The 22,620-nt window shown below is 48.0% G+C and overlaps 1 protein-coding gene across 6 annotated transcripts in view; it reads left to right on the forward strand.

Moving 5' to 3' along the window:
- CACNA1I (calcium voltage-gated channel subunit alpha1 I) overlaps positions 1 to 5,178 on the forward strand; it is an 84,723-nt gene extending 79,545 nt beyond the window's left edge. For 3 of the 6 annotated variants that reach the window (XM_088054935.1, XM_088054933.1, XM_088054932.1), the window contains 4 exons: positions 869 to 985; positions 1,363 to 1,531; positions 2,403 to 2,599; positions 4,373 to 5,178. In XM_088054935.1, coding sequence (XP_087911061.1) covers positions 869 to 985; positions 1,363 to 1,531; positions 2,403 to 2,599; positions 4,373 to 5,077 — 1,188 coding nt within the window. In that variant the 3' untranslated portion in view covers positions 5,078 to 5,178. Of the gene's footprint in view, positions 1 to 868; positions 986 to 1,362; positions 1,532 to 2,402; positions 2,600 to 2,833; positions 3,498 to 4,372 lie in introns of those variants that run through there. The other 3 variants (XM_005527739.3, XM_088054931.1, XM_088054934.1) reach the window with 2 other exon arrangements.
- Positions 5,179 to 22,620: the final 17,442 nt, after the last annotated feature.

Consider the following 22,620-nt stretch of genomic DNA (forward strand, 5'->3'; position numbering starts at 1 on the left):
TGGAAATCAAAGCACAGGAGGGACAGAGTAACTGCTTAAGCTGGTAGAAAAAGATGCTTTTCAAGCACTGTGAGAAAGAGTTGTCAGGCAGAGGGGCTTGGAGGAAAGAGGATGGGAGAGAGGGGCACATGCAGTATGAAGCAAGGTCAGGCATGGGACTGGAGCAGAGCTGAAGCACAAGAATGAGAGAGATGCAGTGGTCAGATTTGCTTTCAGAAAGCAAGAGAGCTCAAGTGTGGGTGTGTGGGAGGGCTGAGTTTAGAGATAGAGAACAGAACAGAAGACAAGTGTTAGATAAGATCTTGGTTAAGTTAGAGGAGAGGGGAAAGGCAAGATGTAGGAAAGCTGGAGAGAAACAGGGTTTCAGTAATGAAGGTAAGAGAATATGAAAAGCATGATATTGGCATGGACTGCAAAAGGCATGACTTTTCCTGGAATGAAAGCACCTTCATGTTTAAGCAGGGCTGTCTGTGGTGCCTTCAGAAAGGGGGATTCTCTCCTCATCGCTCAGCAGAGCTGGCTGCCCTGTCACCAGCCTGAGGGACCCCTCTGCCTGCCTGGCTTTACTTGCAGGGCCTTGGGCCAGCTGTATCTCTGTGACAGATACAGGACTCATTCTTCCAATTCTGGCACTAGGGGAGCATGGACTGGTAGCAGCCTGCTTGCAATCGTATATTCAACCTTTTTTAAAAAGTGAATTCTCCTGCCCAGCCCAGGTCTGGGTTAGGCAGTTCCTGATATATCCAAGGAATATAACCTAAAACTGATCTTGGGTCTACAGGCTCTCACTTATCCACCATCAACAGTGTGACTGCTTGAAATGCGGATTCCAGGCATGACCTGTGATAGCTCCTTTCCCTTCCTGCAGGTCCAGCTGGCTGAAATGGAAGCGTTATCCCTCAACTCAGACAAGTCCTCTTCCATCCTTCTAGGAGATGAGTCAGACAATCGAAATACTGCTCAGCTGAATCCTAAGGAGATCAAGGTTAGCCTCAGAGAGCCATGGGTATCTTACACTATGTGCTGTACTTATGCCCTTGCTCGTTTCAGGTGCTCTGTATTCATCCAGGTGTCCCTGCTGAGGAATATAATTCTGGTCATTGTTCAAGAGCTTCTCCAGAGAGCCATACTGTGGAGTAGGATTTGAGGAGAACAAAAGAATATGTGTATTTGAAAGTTCTCTTCACTGCTGTTAGTAACTTCCTCTGAATTAGTCAAAAGGTGATTTGGGCTGAAAAATTGAGCATCTCTTAGCTAGATTGAAGTTATTGTCAGAATCGGTTCTTCTTGAGGCTTTGAAAAGTCTGCTCTGTCATCTTCCATTAAATTTCAGAAGGCTTTGTCCTCACTTATTTTTTCCAGCAGGATGGCCAGGACAACCCTGACTCCACTGGGGCAGACAATCTGGAGGAATGCCTGCTTCCAGCATCCAGTGAGGATGGCTCTGCAAACCCAGACAGTTACCTGTGTGAAATGGAGAATACTTCTTTCAACTCCGTTCAATCTTGGCTAAAGCATGAAAGTACCAAAGGTGAGCAGGGCTCTTATTCTGCAGGTCTGCTGAAAATGTGGTTTGGTTCAGCTCTGGTTTTCCCCTGCTTTCCCTCTGCCAGGTGGAGAGTTAATGTGACTTGGGGTTACACCAACCAAGAATTAGTTTTCAGTTTGCTAATTTGCTTCAGGAATGGGGGGAGGAGGAGGAGCAGTTCCTTCATTTTTGTTGCTAGTTTTTATATCTTCCCTCAGAATGACTCTGTGAAATATTGTGGAAGCGCTGGTCCCCATTTGCAGTAGTGCAGACATGCACAGTCAGAAAAGAGTGGGGACAGATTCTCCTGACATGCCAGCTGGATGAACTGTGCTCACTCAGCACAGGAAAACACTGCTGCCCCCTGAGACCAAATAAAGGTTCAGGGAACATGTAACACATGTCTGCCCTTGGTGGAAGTGCTCCAGTTCTACTCTTGAGTGTGCCCTGTTCTCCTGTGGTCCCGAGCTTTCCCAAACCACCACTTAATTTATCTCCCTTCATCCCTTGCCTTGCAGGATTTGGGATGAATGTCCTCTGGCAGTGATACATACTTGAATCAAGGCATTAGAGCTCAGCATTCTTCTGTGACAGCAACAGCAGAGCTGGCCTGTTACCATATGGCTCTGAGCTGTGTTAGGTCTTCCTGGTCTGGTGCAGGTTTTTGTGAAAAAAGTGGGATCCTTAATCTGAACACCAGACTGAGGCTTCTTAGCCAGGAGTACATGTTCCTGAATATCCTTTGTTCACTGGACCTGAGACTTGGCTCAGTGTAACAGCAGCAAAGGCACAAAATAAAATCGGAGGACTCTTATTAAACTTTTTTTTTTCTTCTATTTCTTTTCCCCTCCCCTTTCTTTTGATGCTCTGTCAGTCCCTCCCAGCCCCTTCTCTCCAGGTGCATCTTCCCCTCTGTTACCCGTACCAACAGAATTTTTCCACCCAGCCATCTCTGCCACCCAAACAGGGCCTGAGGAAGTCTCGTGTCCACACAACCTTCCAAAGATCTCCCTGCAAGGCTCGTGGGCATCACTGAGATCTCCAGGTGTGAACTGCTCACTTCTCCATCAGGTGAGGAACCCCGCTTCTGTCTGCTAGGAAAAGTCTATTTTCACATCCCACCCAACCAGAGGGGGCTGAACGAGGAGGAGGCAGCTCTGGTCATGGGCTGGGTAACCTGAATCTGTAGGAGGAGCACAGTGGACTCCAGAATGCAGGAGGGTAGGGGAGGAGAGAGGGTAACATAACAAAGTGGTGTAGCTCTCACCCCGTGAAGTCGTTTGTTCTTCTGCTTTTGATCAACAGTTTGTCAGCTGCAGTGGGCCCCACATGAAGAGGAAATCACATCACTCTGTAGCTCCTCCCTGGGTCTCTGGCATTGGGTGTGCTGCAGACATCTGCATGCGCAGCAGCCATGCTGTGGGCAGGGAGGTGACAGCTGCACATCCTCCTCAGGTCTTCTTAAGATTGTGACTCCAAATCATGCACCTTCTTGTTGGAATAGGCTTCTTCCCACCTGCATCCTCCACATCTCTTAGTGCCTCTTCCACACACTGTGTCCCTAAGCTCACTGTTTTGCCCTGCCCACTAAACAAACCCTTGAATCCCAGAAAGGTGCCATCTCTCTATGAAAAGACAGCTATTTCTCACTAACAAAAGAGAAAAATAAAAGCACTGGAGGGAGATCAGCTGTTTCTGAAGTGCAGAAGATGCAGAGATGAAAGTAGAGATCCCAGCTACTGTTCTTGGACGACGCTCCATGAGCAGGGGCACTCTATTCCAGACAAACTAAAAAAATAAAATCAGACGTTATCCATCTGTATATAACAGACACTGTAGGTACGATACAAATGTGTATAAATTCACCAAGGATAAACTGAGCCTTGGACTGAGACTGAGTTGTTGCAGTTTTGAAACTTCTGGTTTAAGTTAAGACACAGAAAGGTAGAGCCCTGGAGCTGGCACACCACTGGGGCAAAAGTACTGAATTATTGTAAAGGAGATACTAGTAAACTTCTGATTATTTGACAAAGAACTGTACTGAATTACTGTGGAGACTGCCTCAGGAGACTGCTTCCAGTCCTACCTGCATCTTTCCCAGTGCAGTGTCCCAGTGATGATTGCACAGTGCAGACCAATTTCCTAGAAACAACTGAAATGCAGCTTAACTAGATGAGCCCTGATACAAGGAAATTAAGGCTGTTTCATCTTCCTGCTGGAAGGGGACCCCACCTTTCTACCCTAAATGAAAGAGTAGTTGCTGCTAGTGCTGGTCAAAAGAACCATGGGGCCTCTTTTCTCTCCCCAGATATTGCTGATTTTTTTAATGTGAGGAGGTCTGTACAAATTCCTTGATTCCTGTCCCGCTGATGTGAGTGTCCATATAAACCTGTGTGGCAGGTTCATAGGGAAGCCATGAGGGAGGACCCACAGGGAACCTTTGCTCTGCTGCCTCCTGGGCCATCAGTGCCCGGGGAGAGTGTAGTGGTGGGTGCTGCAGGGCTCACAGACCCGGCATCCCTTGAAATGGAGCACTTCACGCGGGAGGGGTAAATTCGTCCTGAAGCAGAATGAAATTAGCTCAAAATATAGAAACATTCCCTCCTCCTTACACAGAAGGAAATCGCCACGGCAGGCCGCATGGCTGGTGCTTTGTAGCATTGTTTGGTTTACGGCTCCCTCCCCCAGCAGAGAAGAGTGAGAGAGGAATGGAGTTTTTCCCCTTTCTGTAGTCGCGGCTTATTTTCACCCCCCAAAGCACCCCCAAAAACCAATAAGGCAGAGTCTCTTGCCCACTGCCCATGTCCCTCCTGACACCTGTGTTTCCGTGCTCCCGCTCCCCAGCCCCCCGAGAGCGACCCGTCTCTGGACAGCGGCAGCAGCAGCTCGGCCGGCAGCCTGCAGACCACGCTGGAGGACAACAGCCTCAACCTCAGCGACTCTCCGCAGTGTGCCCTGGACCTGCCGGTGGCTCTGTGCCCCGTGCCGGCGGCGGGCAGCCAAAGACCCCTGGCAGCCCCCCTGTCCCCCGCCTCCCGCCGCCGGAGCCTGCGGGGCCGGGGGCTCTTCAGCCTGCGGAGCCTGTGCCGCCACCAGCGCAGCCACAGCAGCGGCGGCAGCACCAGCCCCGGCTGCACCCACCACGACTCCATGGACCCTTCGGATGAGGAGGGGGCGGGCAGCAGCCTGCGCGGGGGTGGCAACAACAGCGAGCCCTCGGAGACGCTCAGCAGCCTCTCGCTGACCTCGCTCTTCTCGCCGCCCCCGGCGGCGCTGACCCTGGTGAAGAAGTGCAGCAGCACCAGCAGCCTCCAGGCCAGCCCCTCGCCCCGCCGCCCCGCCGCCCACCACGCCAAGCCCTTCTACACCGTCGACCCTCGGGGCTTCCTCTCGATGCCCTCCTGGGTGACGGACTTCTGCAAGGACACCCCCTCGCCCAGGGAAGGAGAGGCGCCAGACGGCCCCGGCAGACTGGGGACAGGGGACCGCAGCTCCCCGCTCCCTTCCGAGCTGGAGCTGGGCGACGGAGTCAGCAAGAGGAACAGATGAGGGTCCCTGAGGCGCAGGGAGGGAGCATTCGGCCGCCGGCATGGGGAGCATGTTTCACTAGCTTCTCCCTGGCAGCAATTCCAAAGGATTTGCAAGAAAAAGAAAACAGGCAAACAAAAATTTATAAATATATATATATACGTAAATATATATATATATACATATATATATATAATAAATATTCTGGTACCGTACCTCAGAGGTGTGGGAGAGTGCAAGCAATACGTGAACAGTCCTGCCTGAGGGCAAGACCTGGACCATCACCCCAGAGACTATAGTGACAAGAAAAGGCCATGGGGCTGGCAGGGACAGGACCCTCCAGCCAGGTGACTGCTATGTGGCAGCTGTTTAGTCCTATACATATACATATATAGAGAGATCGATTTATTTATTTTTTTTACTGAGAGATTATGAATTTCAGAAAGTGCTAAGGAGGAACAAGAGAATGGGGGGGGGGGGGCGGTGCTGAAGGAGCTGCTACACCAAACCATGAGGGTGGGGTGAAGGGAAGCAGGGTGAGCAGCAAGGGAAGAACATCTGACGCTTGTCTTGTGTGTTTCTGCAAGCTTTTTTATTGTCCATGTTTCCATTTCCAAGGTTAAAAATCGTGGGCCGGATCTTCAGGGTGAGCATAAATTGGCAAAACATGCTGTTGATGTAAAGCAGCAGAGTTTTGGCTTGAGGTGAATTCATGCTGATTTACAGCAGGTGAAAATCTGGCCCCAGCAACAGTGAGAAGCAAATATCCATGGACCACAGGGAAACGTTTTGAGGTGAAAAGCCTTGCTTTGAAGGGAATGTGTGAACACAGCGGGCACGCTCATGGAAGGAGGGATAGGAGGCTACATGGCTTTTTTTGTTGCTATTTTGTTGGGTTTGGGGTGTTTTTTCATTTTCCAAAGAAAGAAAACTACAAAGGGTAAAAAATTACAAGGCTCGTGGGGATATTTGGAGTGGGAGAGGTAGGGTGGAAGGGAAGGGGGAGGTAAAAAGGGGAGAGGAAATTGAACTTTTCCCCCTTTTATTTGCAGTAATTGTGATATTATATTTTAGAAGCCCAAAGGTGCAAAAATTATCCCTAGAGAAACCTATCTGTTATTTTTGTATCTATAGCTATATATATTAAAAGAATTCAAAACCTAGAATATTCAAAAAAGACATAAAAGCGAAGGGGGCTTCAACAACACAAAATGCAGTCAGTCCCTTGGCTGAAGCCTAACCCTGTTCCAAGTTCCAGTGAGAAGAACCTGCAAGAACATCCTCAGCTCGGTGGTGGTTCTGTCTCCTCTCTAGCATCATCCTCTGGCATTTTCCTGGTTTGCATCGGTGTACCTGAGACCAGAGTCCTAATCAGTGCCAGCCACGGACATGGAGGGCAGTGAATATTGATTGGAGACCTGTGTGTGTGTGTGTGTGTGTGTGGGCGCCATTGTAAGGATGCTGATGTGTGCTGTGTCCAGGCCAAGTGGTTCACTAGCTGGAGAGATGGGTGAGAAGGACAAGGAGAACTGCAGCTCTCCTTGTCTCTGCCTTGCAGGGCAGTGGGAGTGGGGAGGATTGCAGAGGGTGAGGGCAGAATGACCCCTCAATCCATGACCTGCCTCAGGATCCAGGATTCTGTCCAGCACCATTCTCTCCCAACGTGGTTGCAACGAGGCTTCCAGAGGCTGCATCCCTCCTTGCTTTTCCAGTGGTACAACTGCACAAGTCTCCTTCCTGGCAGGGCCAGCCTGGATCTCCTCCTGCAGCAACTCCAAGGTTTTGTACCCTTCCCAGATTTGCAAACGGGTAGGAAAACCAGCCACCCAAGGGGAACAAAGGATTTTGGATGTCATGTACCACCCCAGGGATGTTCCACTCAGATGTGTCAGAGAAGACAGAATGGGAAGGGCAGAAGGGAGATGATAGCAGCCTAATGGAGACAGGAATGTTTAGAGCACTGAGGAGAAGGAGCAGGGCTCCCTGTCCCATTTTTCCCATCAGACCAAGAGGGCCTCTGCAGTCCTCATAGAGGTCTCCCAGCTGGCATATGAAGCATTGTGAAGAGGGCAGCACAAAAGATGATCTGATTTGATTGTGACCTGTCTGACTTTAAAGCAGCTGCTGCCTTTTACAAACCAAGGTTGTAAACAGTGAGCACATCACTTGGGACCAGCAGCCAGGAAAAGGATAATTACTGTGTGGAGTTAATTCATTTGCTCTGTTGTAAGCACTCATGCTGACTGCAGGGAGGTCAGACCTGTCAGTAGAGGACAGGAGAGCCTGGGTCCTTGTCTTTGCAGAAAGGATGCAAGTACAGATTCATTAAAGCAATAATAAGGGTCTTTAAATGCTTTCTTTGCACGGATAGTTCTTTGGGTGAGTTGCCCCTGCTCGCTGTCCTGTGGGCAGAGAGGAGGGACATGACACATGGTTTCACATCCTCAGGGAAGGAAGTCCATCCCTAAATGGCTGAACAATGAACTTGGGTTGCACGAGGCTTTGACCCAAACCCAGAGCTGCTTTGAAGCCAGAGGTAGGGCTTACCAAAAAACCCAAAGAGTTGAAACCCATCCAAACCCCAGACACTTCAATGCATAGAGTGCTCCCTGGAAGTTTGCCGTAAAGGAACTCGAAGGTGGGACTCCAAGCTGTCCTGGCAGTTGTATGGGCTGTGAAATGTTTCAACTGAGCAACAGGAGAAACATCAGAGATTGGTGGAGTGCTAGAAATGAAACAATATTTGATCATGAGAGAAGTATGGCTTGCACTTGGGATAGTTGGGAGGGAAGAAGGGTAGAAAGATGGTGATGGTGACCTCATGGGGTGACTACCACGCCTTGGATGGGTACCTCTAGGCTTATTCCCAGTTGTCCCTGGCAGTGACATCTTTGCTTCTCCTGTGGTTTGGAATTTATGGCAGTCCTGCTCTGCAGGATATCTCCCTTTCACCTCCCAGCAGGGTCATGCCATCTCACCAACCTCCTGGCAAAAGGGCTTTCACCCTCTGCTGTATGACTGGAGCAAAAGGCTTCTGGCTTAGGAAGGAGGTTGCCATGGAAACAAAAGACTACGTTATGCATAAAGACTATTTTGTGTCTCTCTTAATTAATTACTGTTTCAAGAAGAAGCAGGAAACATCTATCCTTCCCAAGGAGGAGGCAGAACACTAAACCCCAGCAAGTTTGCACAAAGCAAACTTTGTGTTTTTGCTGGGAATTTCTGCAGTATTTCAGGTTGTGCAGTTTCTACTGTCAAGAGCTGCATTTCCCAGCTATGTCTGGCTTTAGGCAAGTGGAAAAACCTCTGTCATCACCCGCCCACCTCCCAGACAACACCTGAGGACAGCTTAGGATTTGCCCTGGCATCTATTCAGCCTCTAATACTCCCCACTTCCCACAAGGGACTGTACCGCAGGCAGTTCCTGCCATGGTGCTCTCTGCTGTCCTTAGCCCGATATTGCTCTGCTTTGTCCTGCTGCCACACTACCCTTGTGCCCAGCTCTCCCCCACGTCTGCCACTGGAAGCAGTCCCTCTCCCTCCTCCACGCTGAGTCCAAGGCGTGTTTAACTCCTTTCACCCTGGCCCATCAGGTGGTTCCTCTACCTCTTTTTAATATTTTTCTAGACTTTTTTTCTTTCTAAGGCCCCCCTGTAAATTTTCCTCTCTCACTGTGAGCTCTGGGCCTATTGATATTGTTCATTGCAGCTGCAGAGCAGAGCCCATCCCTCGTGCTTCCCACCTTCCCTTGAATGTGGAATCCCCAACTGTTCCAAGCTGCCCATTGAAAACACACCTACATTTGTTATTTTTTCAGAACCCAGAGACTCTGACTCAGCACAGCTAAATGAGTGATGCTTACCACTAGGAGTACTTCTCATGACTTCTATATCTTCATCTGTCTTCCTTACTACTACCAAAAGTTCACTTTGAAATTAGGTATAGAGGAAGCAGTTGCCAACGTGACCACAGTTTTCTTTCAAGGAAATGTGGCAGGGTGGTTTATTTGGGCTTTTGGGGAGTTTTTTGTGTTGTTTTGAATGTTTTTGTGAGGCCCATGTGAAGGACTGCACACCACCTGCCCTCTGTGAAATTCTTATGAGCTGAGCAGAACTTGGTGGGAGGGGAGGAACTGAAAACATTATTGAGCAAGAAAATAATTTTTCGGATAGAAGAAACATAAAGCAGAAAACCATGAAGTGTTTCAAGAAATTTTGTACTTTTCCCACCAAAATGACTCTCACATCCAAAATGCTCCCAAAGAGCATCACAGAAGTATTGTGGCCTGCTTGGCCTCTGGTGACTGAATCCTAAAGACCCCAGGCCAGTTGTCCACCTGACAGGGCACTGAAGATGGGTCCCCAGGCAGTGAGGTGCCTGCAGGAAATATGCCCTGCACACCCACCGTACCAGGAGAGCAAACATTCTAACACTGGATCAGAAGAAGAGATTTATTTTTAGTCAGTGTAACTAAAAACTCAACATTTATTATGGAAGATATGGAGGTAAGTGGCTTTGGTTCACTTGGGTTCATCACAAGAATTCCACAGAGAAGGAAAAAATTAAACCCTGTGAATTTTTAAACTAGCTGTGACACAAAACACAGTGTACCTTGTAGGAAGAGCTTGGTAGCTTGCAAAGTCAGGCACTTGGATGTCTGCCACCCAGTTCAATTTATCTATATGTGACCTGACTTTCCAAGTATCCCCTTCCCTGCTCTTCACAAATACTTTATGAGATCTGCCTTGCTTCTCCTATTCTCCACGTTATTTTTGTTCCTTGCTAGGGACTGGTTTCCAGTCGGAACTCACTATATCTTTGAGTTATCACTCATTTCTTCCATCTCATTTAGATATATATATATAGGGATATATATATATATATATAATTTTTTTTTTCTTCTCTAGCACTTTTTCCTTCTTCTGCATATTTCCAAGCCCCTGTTTACATTTAGTAAGATCCTGTCACTCAGGAGCTGGAGCTGGCAATCTGCTATCCAATATTTATGCCTCCCAGCCACTTCTAGAGCAGATGTGCTCAGTTTACAAGGAAGGAGCTCTCCTCCACCAAAACCAGCATCCCAGACGCTGGCTTGCAGCACACCTCTGCTTTTGCTCCCACATCAGCTGCAGCAATAAGCAATAACAATCTGCCCTTCCCCTCATGCCAGCGATGGGATTGCAAAGATGAGCCATACGGCGGGGTTTGTTTTCAGCCTCGCTTCACGTGTCAGCAGCACCGCTGAGCATCTTTCGTGCTCATTTGTGACATCAGTAAGGGCAGGGAGGACTCCACACCTCATGCACTAGCTCCCATGAGCAGCTGGGCTGTTGCCATGAAAAGCACAGCAGGCTCCAGCTCACATTCCGCCTATGCTGTGCAGTGCTGTGGACACAGAGGAATACAAATCCTTTTCCTTAGTGGTTTTGTCTGTAGTCACCAAAGCTGACAGATACGGCTCTCCCTTTGTCTCATGGTCCACAGAGCAGAATGATAGCAGAGGGACAGGCACTGTTTTTCCAAGGACACTTTCAGAGACCAGAGCACTTTAACCTTCTGTCTAATGCTGCTTTAACTATCTGTATTATTTTGGAGAACTTTCAAAGATGCTGCAGCTGTGTTTTGTTGTTTTGTTCTGTTCTGCTTCTGGTTGCTGGGGCAGTGTTGGTGCACATAGTGCACCACGCAAATGAAGCAGCTTTTCCTGCAGCTCTTCCCCTTTCTTTCCTCCAGCTGACTCATCTTGGATGAAATTTTTGAACTGTAAGTTACCTGCTTGTGCTGACCACAGTGAGCGGAATATGCTGCCAAAACTTTCTTTCTGTTCTTCTATTTCCTATGCTGCTAAGGGAATAGCACTGTTCTTTCACAGAGTCTGGCAGGGTACCTTCAAAAAGCAACCATCCAGCACAAGCAGCCAGGGCAGCTACCTTTCCTTCACTCAGAAACACTCAGAGGGGCTAAGATGCTGCTTCAAAACAAATTATCAGTGATACCTTGGGCTCTGTGGATGGCAATCTGGAGATAAACTATTTTTTAGTGAAACATCTTTAATCCAAGATTTGCTCTTAAATTGAAATGTACCTATTTAGGAGAGAGCCACCCACACACAAGAAGGAGAAGCATCATGCAAGAACTCGAGGTACGTGATCCATGCACAGGCAAGCATTTTAATTACCCCACAAGTCCTTGGTATAAGACTTGCTTTTGAGCTATCACAGCTTTGGAGATGAAGTACCAGGTGGACTTTCCTCTAAAGCTACCACTGTCATCCTTAGCTGCATTTAATAATTGCTGGGATAACAATGAAAGTGGATGATCCCATTTCTCCTTTCAATTATTTCACCAACACAGTAATTTACTTTTTCACTTACACACTTCTCACCTCCTTATCTGAATCATATGAAGGGTTCATTTCAAGATGATCTACGCACAGAAGTGCTACACATATTCTAGTTAATAATAGATATTTCTAAGAAGAAAAGATGAGTGCAGTGTAAATGGGGTGGTGTGGATAAAAGATCTGCTTTTGTGTGTATAATTTCTCTACATACATACAACTGCCCCATCCTCCCTGTACAATAATATTACTTGGCACAGATTTTTGAAATTACCTTACCTTGAATGTAGAGTTAATCACATGAGAGACTGTTAATCATTATTGGCCACTGATTACTTTCTGCTGTTATTGTAAGCCCAGGCATAGGAAATAAATCAGGAAGGTAAAAAAAAATAAATAAAAAAGAAGCAGCCAATAACAAACCAATAACAAACAACATGGCATTGAATAAAAAAAAAAGAAACAGAGAGACTATTCTGAAAATCCCTTGGTGTCTGCTCAATATTTATTTGTATGCTTCCATAGTCACTGCTGCTCTGTATATGTGCGTGGGCGTAGGCATATACTTGTTTCAGGGTGGTTGTGGTTTATAAACAGATCTCCCACTGGTCTCTTTTTTCAAGGGTATATTAAAGCAGTAAACAGCCCAAACTGCTGACTCGGGACACTGCTCACCAGCAGTGCCCACAGCACTGAGACAGACAATTTCTGGGCAGCGCTGTCTGTAATGAGCTGCAAAGGTCTCTGCTTGCCCCGGGGCAGTGAGGCCTGTCCAGCCGTGTACTGTGGGCTGGGGACAAGGGGCAGCCTCAAAGTGTGGCGGCCTGAGGGGCTGGGCACAGCTAGGCTGCAACCTGTGCTAGTCCAGCCTGCCTCCGTGGGCAGGGGAAAGAGCTTGGGTTGGCAGGATGGAACACGAGGGGATCTGGAGCCGTGGGAGCCACCACGGGTGTGTGTGTGTGTGTGTGTGTGTGCTGTTGGGGACCAGCAGGACGCTCCTCATGCCACATAAATTGCTACTCCATCTGCTAATCAGAACTGAAGCTCTGGCACTTCGGCATCATTGATTTGCTCAGGAGCCCAAAGAGGTTGCAGATCCATGTTGAAACATGTTGAAATAGTCTCCCTTTTGGGCAAGGATGTTCAGACACCCACTTGTGGGAGGCCAGGGAAATGGCAGTTCTCTCTGTGGTAGAAACCACCAGCGTGCAGAGCCCTGACTGGAGTGGGAAAGCATTGCAGTCATCCTTGCACTGTTCACAGGTTTGGAAGGTTAGTTATCTACCAGATGATGGCTCCATCCCAGCCTGACTGGTAAAAAACAGCCTTTCCTTTTAGGCTTCTGTGGACACAGCATTTTAACATTTATTTGTGTCCAACCAGCCTAGGTAACAAAAAGGTGAGGGCACCTGAGGGGAATTTGCAGTAATGATGGAGAGAGCTAAGGGTCTGGAGGAGATCTGACTTCTGGCTTCATAAGATAATTTACCTTGAGGGACAGGACACACCAGGGGTGCAGGTTTCTTCCCTCCAGCCTCACCCCTGCTTCCTGCTGCGTTCTTCTGCTCTGTAAATACTGCAGGAATCAATGCAGCAGCTAATGTGGCATTTTGACATCTGAGGGAGGATTATTTCAGCAGGAGTGTATAAACCTGCTTCATCAAAAGCTCAGAGTCAGCAAGCAGATGCCACCTTGCAGCCCCTGCTTGTCTCCTGGTGGCAGCCTCAGAGGGACAGGCCCCACCTGTGTGGAAAGCAATGGGGCTGTTGCAGCACTGGATGAGTCCCAGCATGCAGGTGGGGAGGGGAAGAGGCAGCCTGGCTGGTTGTGTTGTTTGCTTTGCACTGGTGATGATGCAGTGGTATCATTTTCATGCTAAATGCTAATTTTCTGCTTTGCTGGCCTCAGAATAGCCTACATTCATATCCTTCATTGCAACAATTAAAGGGCTGGGTGCTCGAGCTGAGGCTCTTGTGATGAGCATGATTTTAATCAGTGTGCATGAGAGAGAAGGAGGAATGTTATCGCCTCGCTGGTGCAGGAACACGTGAGAGCCCATGAGGGGTAGGAGAGCCCCTACCCTGGTAAGAGCATGCATCAGCTTCAGATCTGGACCAGGAAGTGCAGGTTTGCCACATCTTCCATCTCTCTCTCTGGTCAGGAGCTGCTGTTTGATTGCAACAAAACATTGGAACAAATCACCTGCCCCCCGCCTCGTGTTTTTACCCCGTGATGCCACCTTCCAAGGTGCCGTGAATATGGCACAGAGATCCCCAGCCACTGCGAGACAGGCTGAGCATCACTTGCCTGTCCCCTCCGTGGATAGGCAGGGCAGAAGGAGAAGGCCACACTGCCCATGCAAGATTTCCAGGTGTGCCTGTAGGCAGAGGATGGAATTCCGTGGGTCCCTGCTGTGAGACGGCATCTGAGACTGCTGTGCATGGCTGGGCAGGAGAGTCCATTTGTGAGAGTGCCAGGAATAGTATTAGATGTAAGTACTTAAGCATTTACACTGTTTGCCTAAATCATAAAGCTCATCCTGCTGGATATGCTCACACATCCCCTCTGCCTCTTCAGCTGGCTTAAATGTCCCTCCAAAGGGGAGCAGGGACTGTGTCCCTTGAATCCTTACTGCTTTGCTTTTCCTCAGCGTGGCTCAGTGGCCGTGTTTGCAGGGAGGGGAGCACCCTGCCGGGTTTCCCAGCAGAGCTGTACCTCTCCCTGCTGCTGCCACAGCACTGTGGAGTCACAGCAGGTAATGTGGGTAAAAGTGGGTAAAAAAACCCTGAGAGCTGGAGTGGGGTGGGACGCTGGGGAAAATCCCATGTCAAGGGATTTGTATGTGCAGGGATACCTGCAGGAAAGGAACGTCTAGGGAGAGACCAAACTTGTCTCAAAACTGCAGGAGCCGCTGGGAGGGAAGCAGGGGATAACAATATTTCTGGCACTCTACAAGCTTGTCTCTACAAGCTTCCTAGGTCATATTTCAGCTCCTCTGTGAATGTATTCCAATTACTTCCTACCTGGGCAGGGACGCTTAGACCAGGCTGCTCAAAGCCCTGTCCAATCTGGTCTTGAATACTTCCAGGGATGGAGCAAGTCCCTGTCTGTCTCATTTCCCCATCCCAGGCCTAACTACTATTTTTGGCAGCCAGAGGTGGTAATTGCAGACAACATGAAAATCAGAGGAGTGGCTGATTTTGTTTCCTTCACCAGTTCAGGGAAGATTTAGAATCTTTTCCCTGAATTAGCCACCATATCTGAATGGCTGTCCTGCTCCCACAGAGCACTTTGCCACAGACATTTGAACACTTACCCTGTTTTTCTGGAGGTTTTAACACTGCCACTACTCTCTACTCAGGCAGAAGGCTGGGTAGCCTTTGTAGTCAGTGGCAATCCTGGGCAAACAGACCCACAAACCTACAGCACAGCTGCACAAAGAGAAGGGGAGTTCTTTCCTCCACTTATGAGCTCACAGCTCATGCACAGCAGGACCCTCTGCCAGGCCCCATCTGACCTCTCTCTAAAAAGTTCTTTTTCTGACTAGGCTGGCACTCAAGAGAGGAGGACAGACACAGTAGGCACAAGTGTGCCAGAGGTGTATATTCATTGTTTAAAAAAAACCCTTAAAAATCTGTCTTTGACCAGCATCATCTGAAACAAGCTGCGATTTCTCTTTTCATGATGGATAGAGATGAAAGATTTCTCTTTTCATGATGGGCTTCCAGGGCTCAGGTACCTCCAGGACATGGGCAGGAGATGCTCTCAGTGTGAAGGGGCCACATTTGGACCTGCTGCACATCCCAAAAGTCCATGTCAGTGAGGGCTCCCTACTGCAGAGGAAAGGACCAGCAAGGACCAGGGCAGACACAGGCTTGGACAGATAGGCAGTGAGTTCCCTCCACCCTGCAGAAGCTTGGGTGAGAAGGAAGATTTCTCTTTGAACTGTGTACTAATGACAACACAACGAGGAGATGAGCTAGAGATTGACAGCCATGAGAGACTTCTATCGCTGTTTAGGACAGACCTCTCTCTGTCTCTTCTTCTGTCTTTCTATTTATTCTGCACCTCCCCCTTTTCCCTGCCTCCAAACCCTTTCCTCAAGCCCAGGCCTCCTCTTCCCTTTGTCCTAGTTCTCCTTGCCTTTTCAGTAAGTGAGGAATTAAATAAGCCTTTGTGGAGACAGAACCAAATAGATCCTCCCTTGCCTCCCTGGCTATGATATTGATGAAGTTAGGGAAGAGACATGTCTTCAGGATGCTGTTTTCATTTCATTATTTAGTCCAGCGCGCACCAGGTCAGGACTCTGGAAGCATCCTTAGAGCCACTTGAGTGCTTGCAATAAAAGGGCTCACTGTGACATCCCAGAGCAGCCACATAGCCAGGCACCTGTCACCTGGAGTGACAATGACCACCCACCAGGCACTGCCCCGCACACAGGAAGATTTGGGTCTGAACAGCACCAAGGGCTCCCCATCACTCAGAAGAGGCCCACCTGAAAAAAAAGTAATAAAAAGGGGACATAAGGTACCGGCCTCAGGGTGTTTGTGTTTAGTGGGTAGTGAAGGAACCTGAGGAGCAAATTAAGGAAGGAAAGATGCAGAGGAAGGGTTTCTCTGCTTTCTGGTGTGCTTGGCTGAGGCTGTCCCTTGGTGCTGCTATCTTGTACCTGTGCCATCAGAGTAAGCAAGCCTCCTCTTGTAAGTGCTGACCTCAAGCTGTGTAGTAAATTCTGGCGCCAGCCAAACCTGTGTTTGGTTGCTTGCAGTGGTGTGTTCTTCTCAGTACGATGCTGCTGTATTGCTTTCACCACAAGCACCAAAGGCTGTGAGATGCTTTCCTTTGGGACACAATTCCAGGTACAGTGCAGCATCTGGCCAAATGTTTTTACTCCTCACATTTCAAAAGGAGAAAAGTTTGCTGTTATGTGTTTCGCCATGTTTTTACTCCAGGGCCAACTTAATCTTTGTGTTTTCCTTTCTCTGCTAATCTCAGGATTAAGGAAAAGCTGTGAAAGTATGATTTGAGCCTTTAGAAATATTTTCTGCTTTAAAATAAAAAATAAAAAAAAAAGAAATTAACCTGCAATGAGCAATCCTTTTTATTTAGAACTGAATTAATGAATTCCCACTGAAGATGGGCATGTTGGGCATTAATATATGTATAATTATGCAAAACCACTGTTATGCCTCTAATGAAAATTAGATTCTACCAGCGAGGCTGTGTTTGGCGATAGTGTATATCTTCATTTGTGCTATATTTATTCTTTTTTCCTAGCTGCATGACCTAGGATTACAGTTGCTATGGCGATAAGACAGTTAGTGAAGGAAGGAGTGAAAGGTAAGTTTGTGTGTCTGCCTGAGCTGCGGGGGTGGCAGGAGGTGGGCGGGGGGGGGGGCTGGCAATCTCTGTCCCCTGTGCTGCGTGTGCCTCCTGCTATTGCTGGCACTGAAAAGCTCTATTGCACAAGTGATGGTCATTTCTCAATAACTCAGGGATGGGTGCTCAAGCAGTGAAGCACATCAGGTTGGTTTTTTATTTCCCAGCAGTGTGTGTGCGTAACCAGGCCATGGGACTGCTGTGCTGGGACTGTTCCAGTGGGGTGGGGGAGCTGATCCTTTGTGTGCATCTTTGCCACAAGGATCAGCTCCCCCACCAGCTTTGCCAAAGGCCTTGGAGGGGTTTACAGGTAGATTCCGGGGCTACTGGGGGCCAGAGTAAAACCCTCCAACTACCCTTCTGTATTTGTTGAGCTGCATTTGTGATCTTGTGTGCCCTGGGCTTGGGGCTGGAGGCGCTGAGCAGATTTAAAAGACGTGTAGTTGTGGTGAATTTGGCAGTGCTGGTTAACGGCTGACCTCGATGATCTTAAAGGTCTTTTCCAACCTAGGTGACTCTTTGGTTTTGTGAGTGGCAGTTTTGTGTCCCTTTGGCTGAGTTACATGACCAGCCCTTCTGCTGGGGTTTGCTTTGTGGCGCAGCATTCCCCAAACCCTTCCAGAGCCAGTGCCGCCTCCTGACCTGAACAATGGGCTCAGGAGTGCAGGGGTTCTTTCAATAAGAAATTGATAGAAGAGGAGAGTTTGTCCTTGGTGCAGCTTTCTTTGATGATAAGGAACATATTTCCCTGGGCACAGCTGCCCAAACCTCCGTGTCTCTTTCAGCCTTAGCTTGTCCTGTATGTGCGGGAAGTGCTTTCCTGGCTTCCTGCCTGCCTCTCCCATCCTGCTCTCTCTGTCTTTCTCTGCACCCCTCCATCAAAACTACCATCACTATTTGCTTTATGCTCCTGGAATGGAATGCTTATTATGGAAACTCAGGCTGACCGGACTAGGTGATTCCAAGACTGACTCAGGCAGATTTTTTGGTTTTTTTTTCTTGCAGTTGTCTATTTCAAAATAGCTGGACAACTTCTTTTTGTCTTTTTTCCTGAATGAGCAATGGCTGCTATCACCAACAACTTGAGAACTTTTCACCTGATCCTCCCAGAAGCAGTGCCTTAGACACTCTTTGCAGCTCTGGGTCATGTTCTTCTCTCAGAAACATTGTGAATTAGCATCTTAAGGGCTAGTAAGTCTCAGGCTCCCACCAATTGATTTCTGTAGCCTTGACTATCTTCTTGGGCTTGCTAAGCTTTTAATTAGGTATAGATTTCCCCCCAGACATCTTATAACTTTGTTTAACAAAAGACAAAAGTGTTTTAAAAGAGTCTCTCCTCTCCTGCCCTGCTGCACTTTGCATTTTTCCCCAAGTGAACTCTGCCTGCTTGCAAATTATCAGCAGTGCAACCACTGTAATGCAGACAGACAGTGCTCCCTCACTCTCTTGGATAGGGGTAGGGGAAATGAGCTGTCTGACAGGGACAATCCTGTGCTTGTACTAGTCTGTCCCCTTGAGGAAAACACTTCCAAGCTGCTGAACTTCACTGGGGTTCTCTTCATGCGCAGTCCCCCCCTCATCCACAGCAATCAGAACCCATCAGTGCCTGCACAAAATGCCTGTGCTTACTGAGGACTCCACAGCTGGGGGAGAAAGTGGAAAAACCCCATGGGCAAATGCTCATTAGTGATTAGAGAGCAGGGGGAGTTCTTGTCAGCCTTAAGGTAAGGGTGGGAGCTTGCAGGATCTGTATTTTAGTCTTTTGGAGAGTTGTTGCCACTCTCTCATGGGGGAGAAGAAAACCTTGGGGCTAGTGCTTTTCTAGCTCAAAAGCTGGGGAGGAGCTGATACCCCTGCTCCTCCAGCAGTGACTGCCTTCCTTCAAAACCCCAAATGTCATTGGGCTGAGGGCAGAACAAACCTGTAGGACTGTTTAGCAAAGTAAACTCACTTGCATCTGCTCCAAACCACAGAGCTCAGTGGAGCAGGTGCTCAGCTTTCCCCTTGAGGACTGTTGTAAAGTGATGTTAAATGTAGCTGGAGATCAGGAACATGATCCTGTGTGCACAGCCTGGAAAAGCAAGGAAGAACAGAGAGCTGTACAAGGGGATTTGCAGCTCAGACAGACAAGAAGGAGCAGAACAAGCTCTCTCACATTTTTGACTCCCCTTCCTGAGATGAGGAAAACAGGATTCTCTTGGGAATCCGTCCTTGCTAAGTCGTGCTTCAGCTGTGCTGTATCTCAAGGTTCCCTTGCACATTAGGTACAAGGCTCAGCAAGTGGAGCCAAGCAATAATGAGGGATGTTGGTTCATCTAGTTTGGAGGTGCCAGTGAGGTTATATCAGCCTCCACACTGCAACAAAACTACTTCTCCATGGAAAGCTTGATCATTCGCATAGAACATCCCCTTCTGAGGGAACAGAATTGTAGAAGACCCCATAGCTGACTGAACACACTTCTTATGGACATCTGCTGCCTTCCTGGGGCCCAGGTTAAAGATGTGAAGAGAAAGCTTCCTACCCTGATATGGTCCTTGGATTTTCTTCCATTACTGGTTTTTCAGGTAGGTAGCAATCAAGTTACAAACCCAAGGGCAGTCAAGAGAGACTTTGGGGCTACTGGTTAAGGGATTGGGAGCACAAGTAGTGCTCTTATCTCTCCTTCCAGTTGCAGGGAATGATGAGGGAAGAAATGGGAGAAGCCAGCGTATCAATACAAGCCTGCTGTCACTGGCAGAATTTTCAGATTTTGATCATGGATCGATTTACATGACAGCAGGCCTGCTGGTGATAGATACAGTACACCTGACTCAAAAGTGGGAAAGGATCTTTGCACAGGAGTTAACCAGACTTGTGGAAAGAGATTTAAACTACCTTAATGATGGTGACAGTAGGGTTGGGTGTTTATGGGTCAGAATCAAGGGGAAGGCCAAGAAGCCAAATAACTACTGCTTGTGCCTTGGGTGGGTGCTCACTTTGCTGGGTAGAAAACTTGCTGGATGACCAACCCCAAAGCATGCTGGTGAATAGTGTTGCATCCAGCTGGTGACCACACAGCAGTGGTGTTCCACAGGGCTCAGTACTGGGGGCAGTCTGTTTAAAATCTTCACATGGGATCTGGACAAGGAGATTGAGTGCTCCCTCAGTCAGACTGCAGACAACACCAAGCTGGGCAGGAGTGTTGATCTGCTTGATGGAATAAAGCACTAGAGTGGGATCTGAGCAGGCTGGACAAAAGGAGGCTCAGGAGAGATCTTGTTGCTTTCTACAGCTACCTGAAAGGAAGTTGTAGCAGGATGGGGGCTGATCTCCCGAGTGACAAGAGGAAAAGGCCTCAAGTGTGCCAGGGAAGGGGTAAATATGAAATTAGGAAAATTTTCTTCATCAAAAGGATTCTGAAGCACTGGAACAGGCTGCCCAGGGAAGTGTTTGAGTCACCATCTGTGGAGGTATTTAAGAGACATGTATATGTGGCACTTGGGGACATATTACAAGTTTTAGTGCTGGACTTGGCACTGCTACATTAACAGTTGGACTTGATGGTCTTAGAGGTCTTTTCCCACCTAATTGATTCTGTGATCTCAGCTGCAAGATGAAGCTTTCCAAACCATGATTCTCTTGCAGCCAATGTCTGAGGTGAAGGTGATTGCCCAGGAAAGGCAGATTTATTACATGAACCCTGGCATATCTGCTTAATGCATCAGGTTGCCTTCTAGCAAGGGAAGTGTCAGATGATAAGTCCTTCAAGGGGAGGCATTAAGCCTCTCAGGCTTACTTGTGCTGTGGGTCCAGCCGAGGTCAGCAGTATAAAAAGTCGTCAACCCCAGGCCGAGATTTGGCAGTGGTCTAACAGCTTTGGGCTTCAGTCAGTGCCAGGTCAGAAAAATCAATACAGTATTAAGCAGTGTCTTCATCAGCCTCTGACTTTTGTACCTCCTCCCTTAGCCTTCTGCAGGGCAGTATTGAGGTGGGTGAGATGTGAGACTTGCAGTGCCTCAGCCAGCTGGGTATAAACAGAGGGCTGGAGGCAGCCTGGGCGCTGTCAGGCTGGCCTCTTCTCTGGAAGAAAACCTGCTGGAAAAAAAATCCCAACATGTAATTTAATGATTTCTCCTCTTCTTCTTCTGTAAATATTTAAAATAAGCATTTAAAAGGGAGCAGCTGCAGTGGATGAATGCTGAGTTGTCATTGTCCTTTCAGGGGGACAGCCTAGTCAGCACTCCAGTATCCTTCCCCTCTCTCTGGCCCCCTGCCACCTCTGTGTGATGCATCCTCACATGCATCCTCATGCTGCCAGGGTTCCATAAAGAGCTTACAGACAGGGATGCAGCAAACATCAGCTGTGCCTGTAATCCCAAATGAGCTAGTCAGGTGCTTAAGGACAGAAGCTGTTACCAGTAGGAGCAGTTGGACTGATGCAAGGTGTTCATGGGGAGGGATAGAGTTGCCATCACAAGCTTGGCCTCTTGGAGGGAGGAGTGGGCAATGGGGTCAGAAGAGGTTGCCTGATTTTATGTCTTCAGACGTCAGTGCAGCAGCATGGCTTGGTCGCAGTCCTTGTGTTCAGTTCACACAAATGCCATCAGATGCAGGCAGGTGACACTGAGGGCCAGGGGCTCATCCAGGTCGCCAGGAGCTGTGGATGGAGCTGTGAGGGTTCTGTCTGCTTGTCAGAGAAATGAAAGAGCTGGCAAATTCTCCTCATTGCAGGGCAAAAGAAAATAGTGGCACACGAGAGGATGCAGCTGACTGATGAATTGCCCACCTGCTCTGTAACTGCAGTGTTTGCAGGCAGGTTAGCAGCCACAGAACACAGCAAAGAGGTGACACCTTGGGGCCTGGGGCTGTTTTGGCATTTTTGCTCTGTTTGTTTCAAGAGCCATGAGATGTTGTGATGTCCCTTTGCATCAGATGCCTGTACTCCCACCTTGTCCCAGGTCATCAAGTTTCTTCCTAGGCACAGTTCTGGGCCAGCAGGGATATGGTGTCTCCTTGTCCCTCATATGGGGATATGTGTTGTTTGAGAGCTGCAGTGAGTTGTCAGGAAGGACAGGCTGATAACTTGTGTACTTGCTTTTGCATTTCTATTCCTTCTTAGTTGGCAGGAAAGAAGTAGCTGAAATAACCTGTTGATTTCTATAGTGCATCCTTTTTCCTTGTCATGTGGAGGGATGCAGGAAGGACAGATGGAAAACGAGGACTGCAGTCAGCTTTAGTACTCTTTAAATAGCAGTTTACCAATGAGGGCAATTCCTGGGGTTCTATTGTGTCTTGTGAATTTGTGATTTGAAGCACACAGATCACTTTGAGTGTTGCTTTGTTTTTAAAAATTGGAGTAAAATTAAATCCATGTTGAAGATGGAAAGCCTTCCCTAACCCCAAAATCAAGGGAGAGAGTTCAGAACAGCCTACCTTGCAATGTAGTAATGTCCTCTGTAGCCCTTGTACCCACTGCTAGTAAAAGAGATCGACACCCTGAGACTCCTGCTGAAAGCAAATAATTTGTGCTTACACATTGATGGATGTTGGGAGCATTTGGTATCTCTTTTCTGTACCCTTTTAAACCTCCTATTGTCTTTGTGCTTTGGCTTTTATGTCTCAGGATAAATTCTAGTGGTGAGCTTTTCCAAAAGTGAGAGAGAAGCAGCACTTCAGCTCTCCCTATATCAGCCTCTTTGGCATGCCTAAAATACAGTGCCTTATTCAAAGGACATCTGATTAAATTAAAAGATGGCAAGCTTGGAACCAAGCTCCAGATTATTGCTAAGTAAAAGCATGCTGTAAAACTAACTCCCTGTTCCAGCACACCACTGAAAGCAAGGCCTCTGCAAAATCCATTTATG

This window comes from Pseudopodoces humilis, chromosome 5, assembly GCF_049639895.1.
Source record: "Pseudopodoces humilis isolate 2021_Gansu_Grassland_sample_001 chromosome 5, ASM4963989v1, whole genome shotgun sequence".
Classification (NCBI taxonomy): Eukaryota; Metazoa; Chordata; class Aves; order Passeriformes; family Paridae; genus Pseudopodoces; species Pseudopodoces humilis.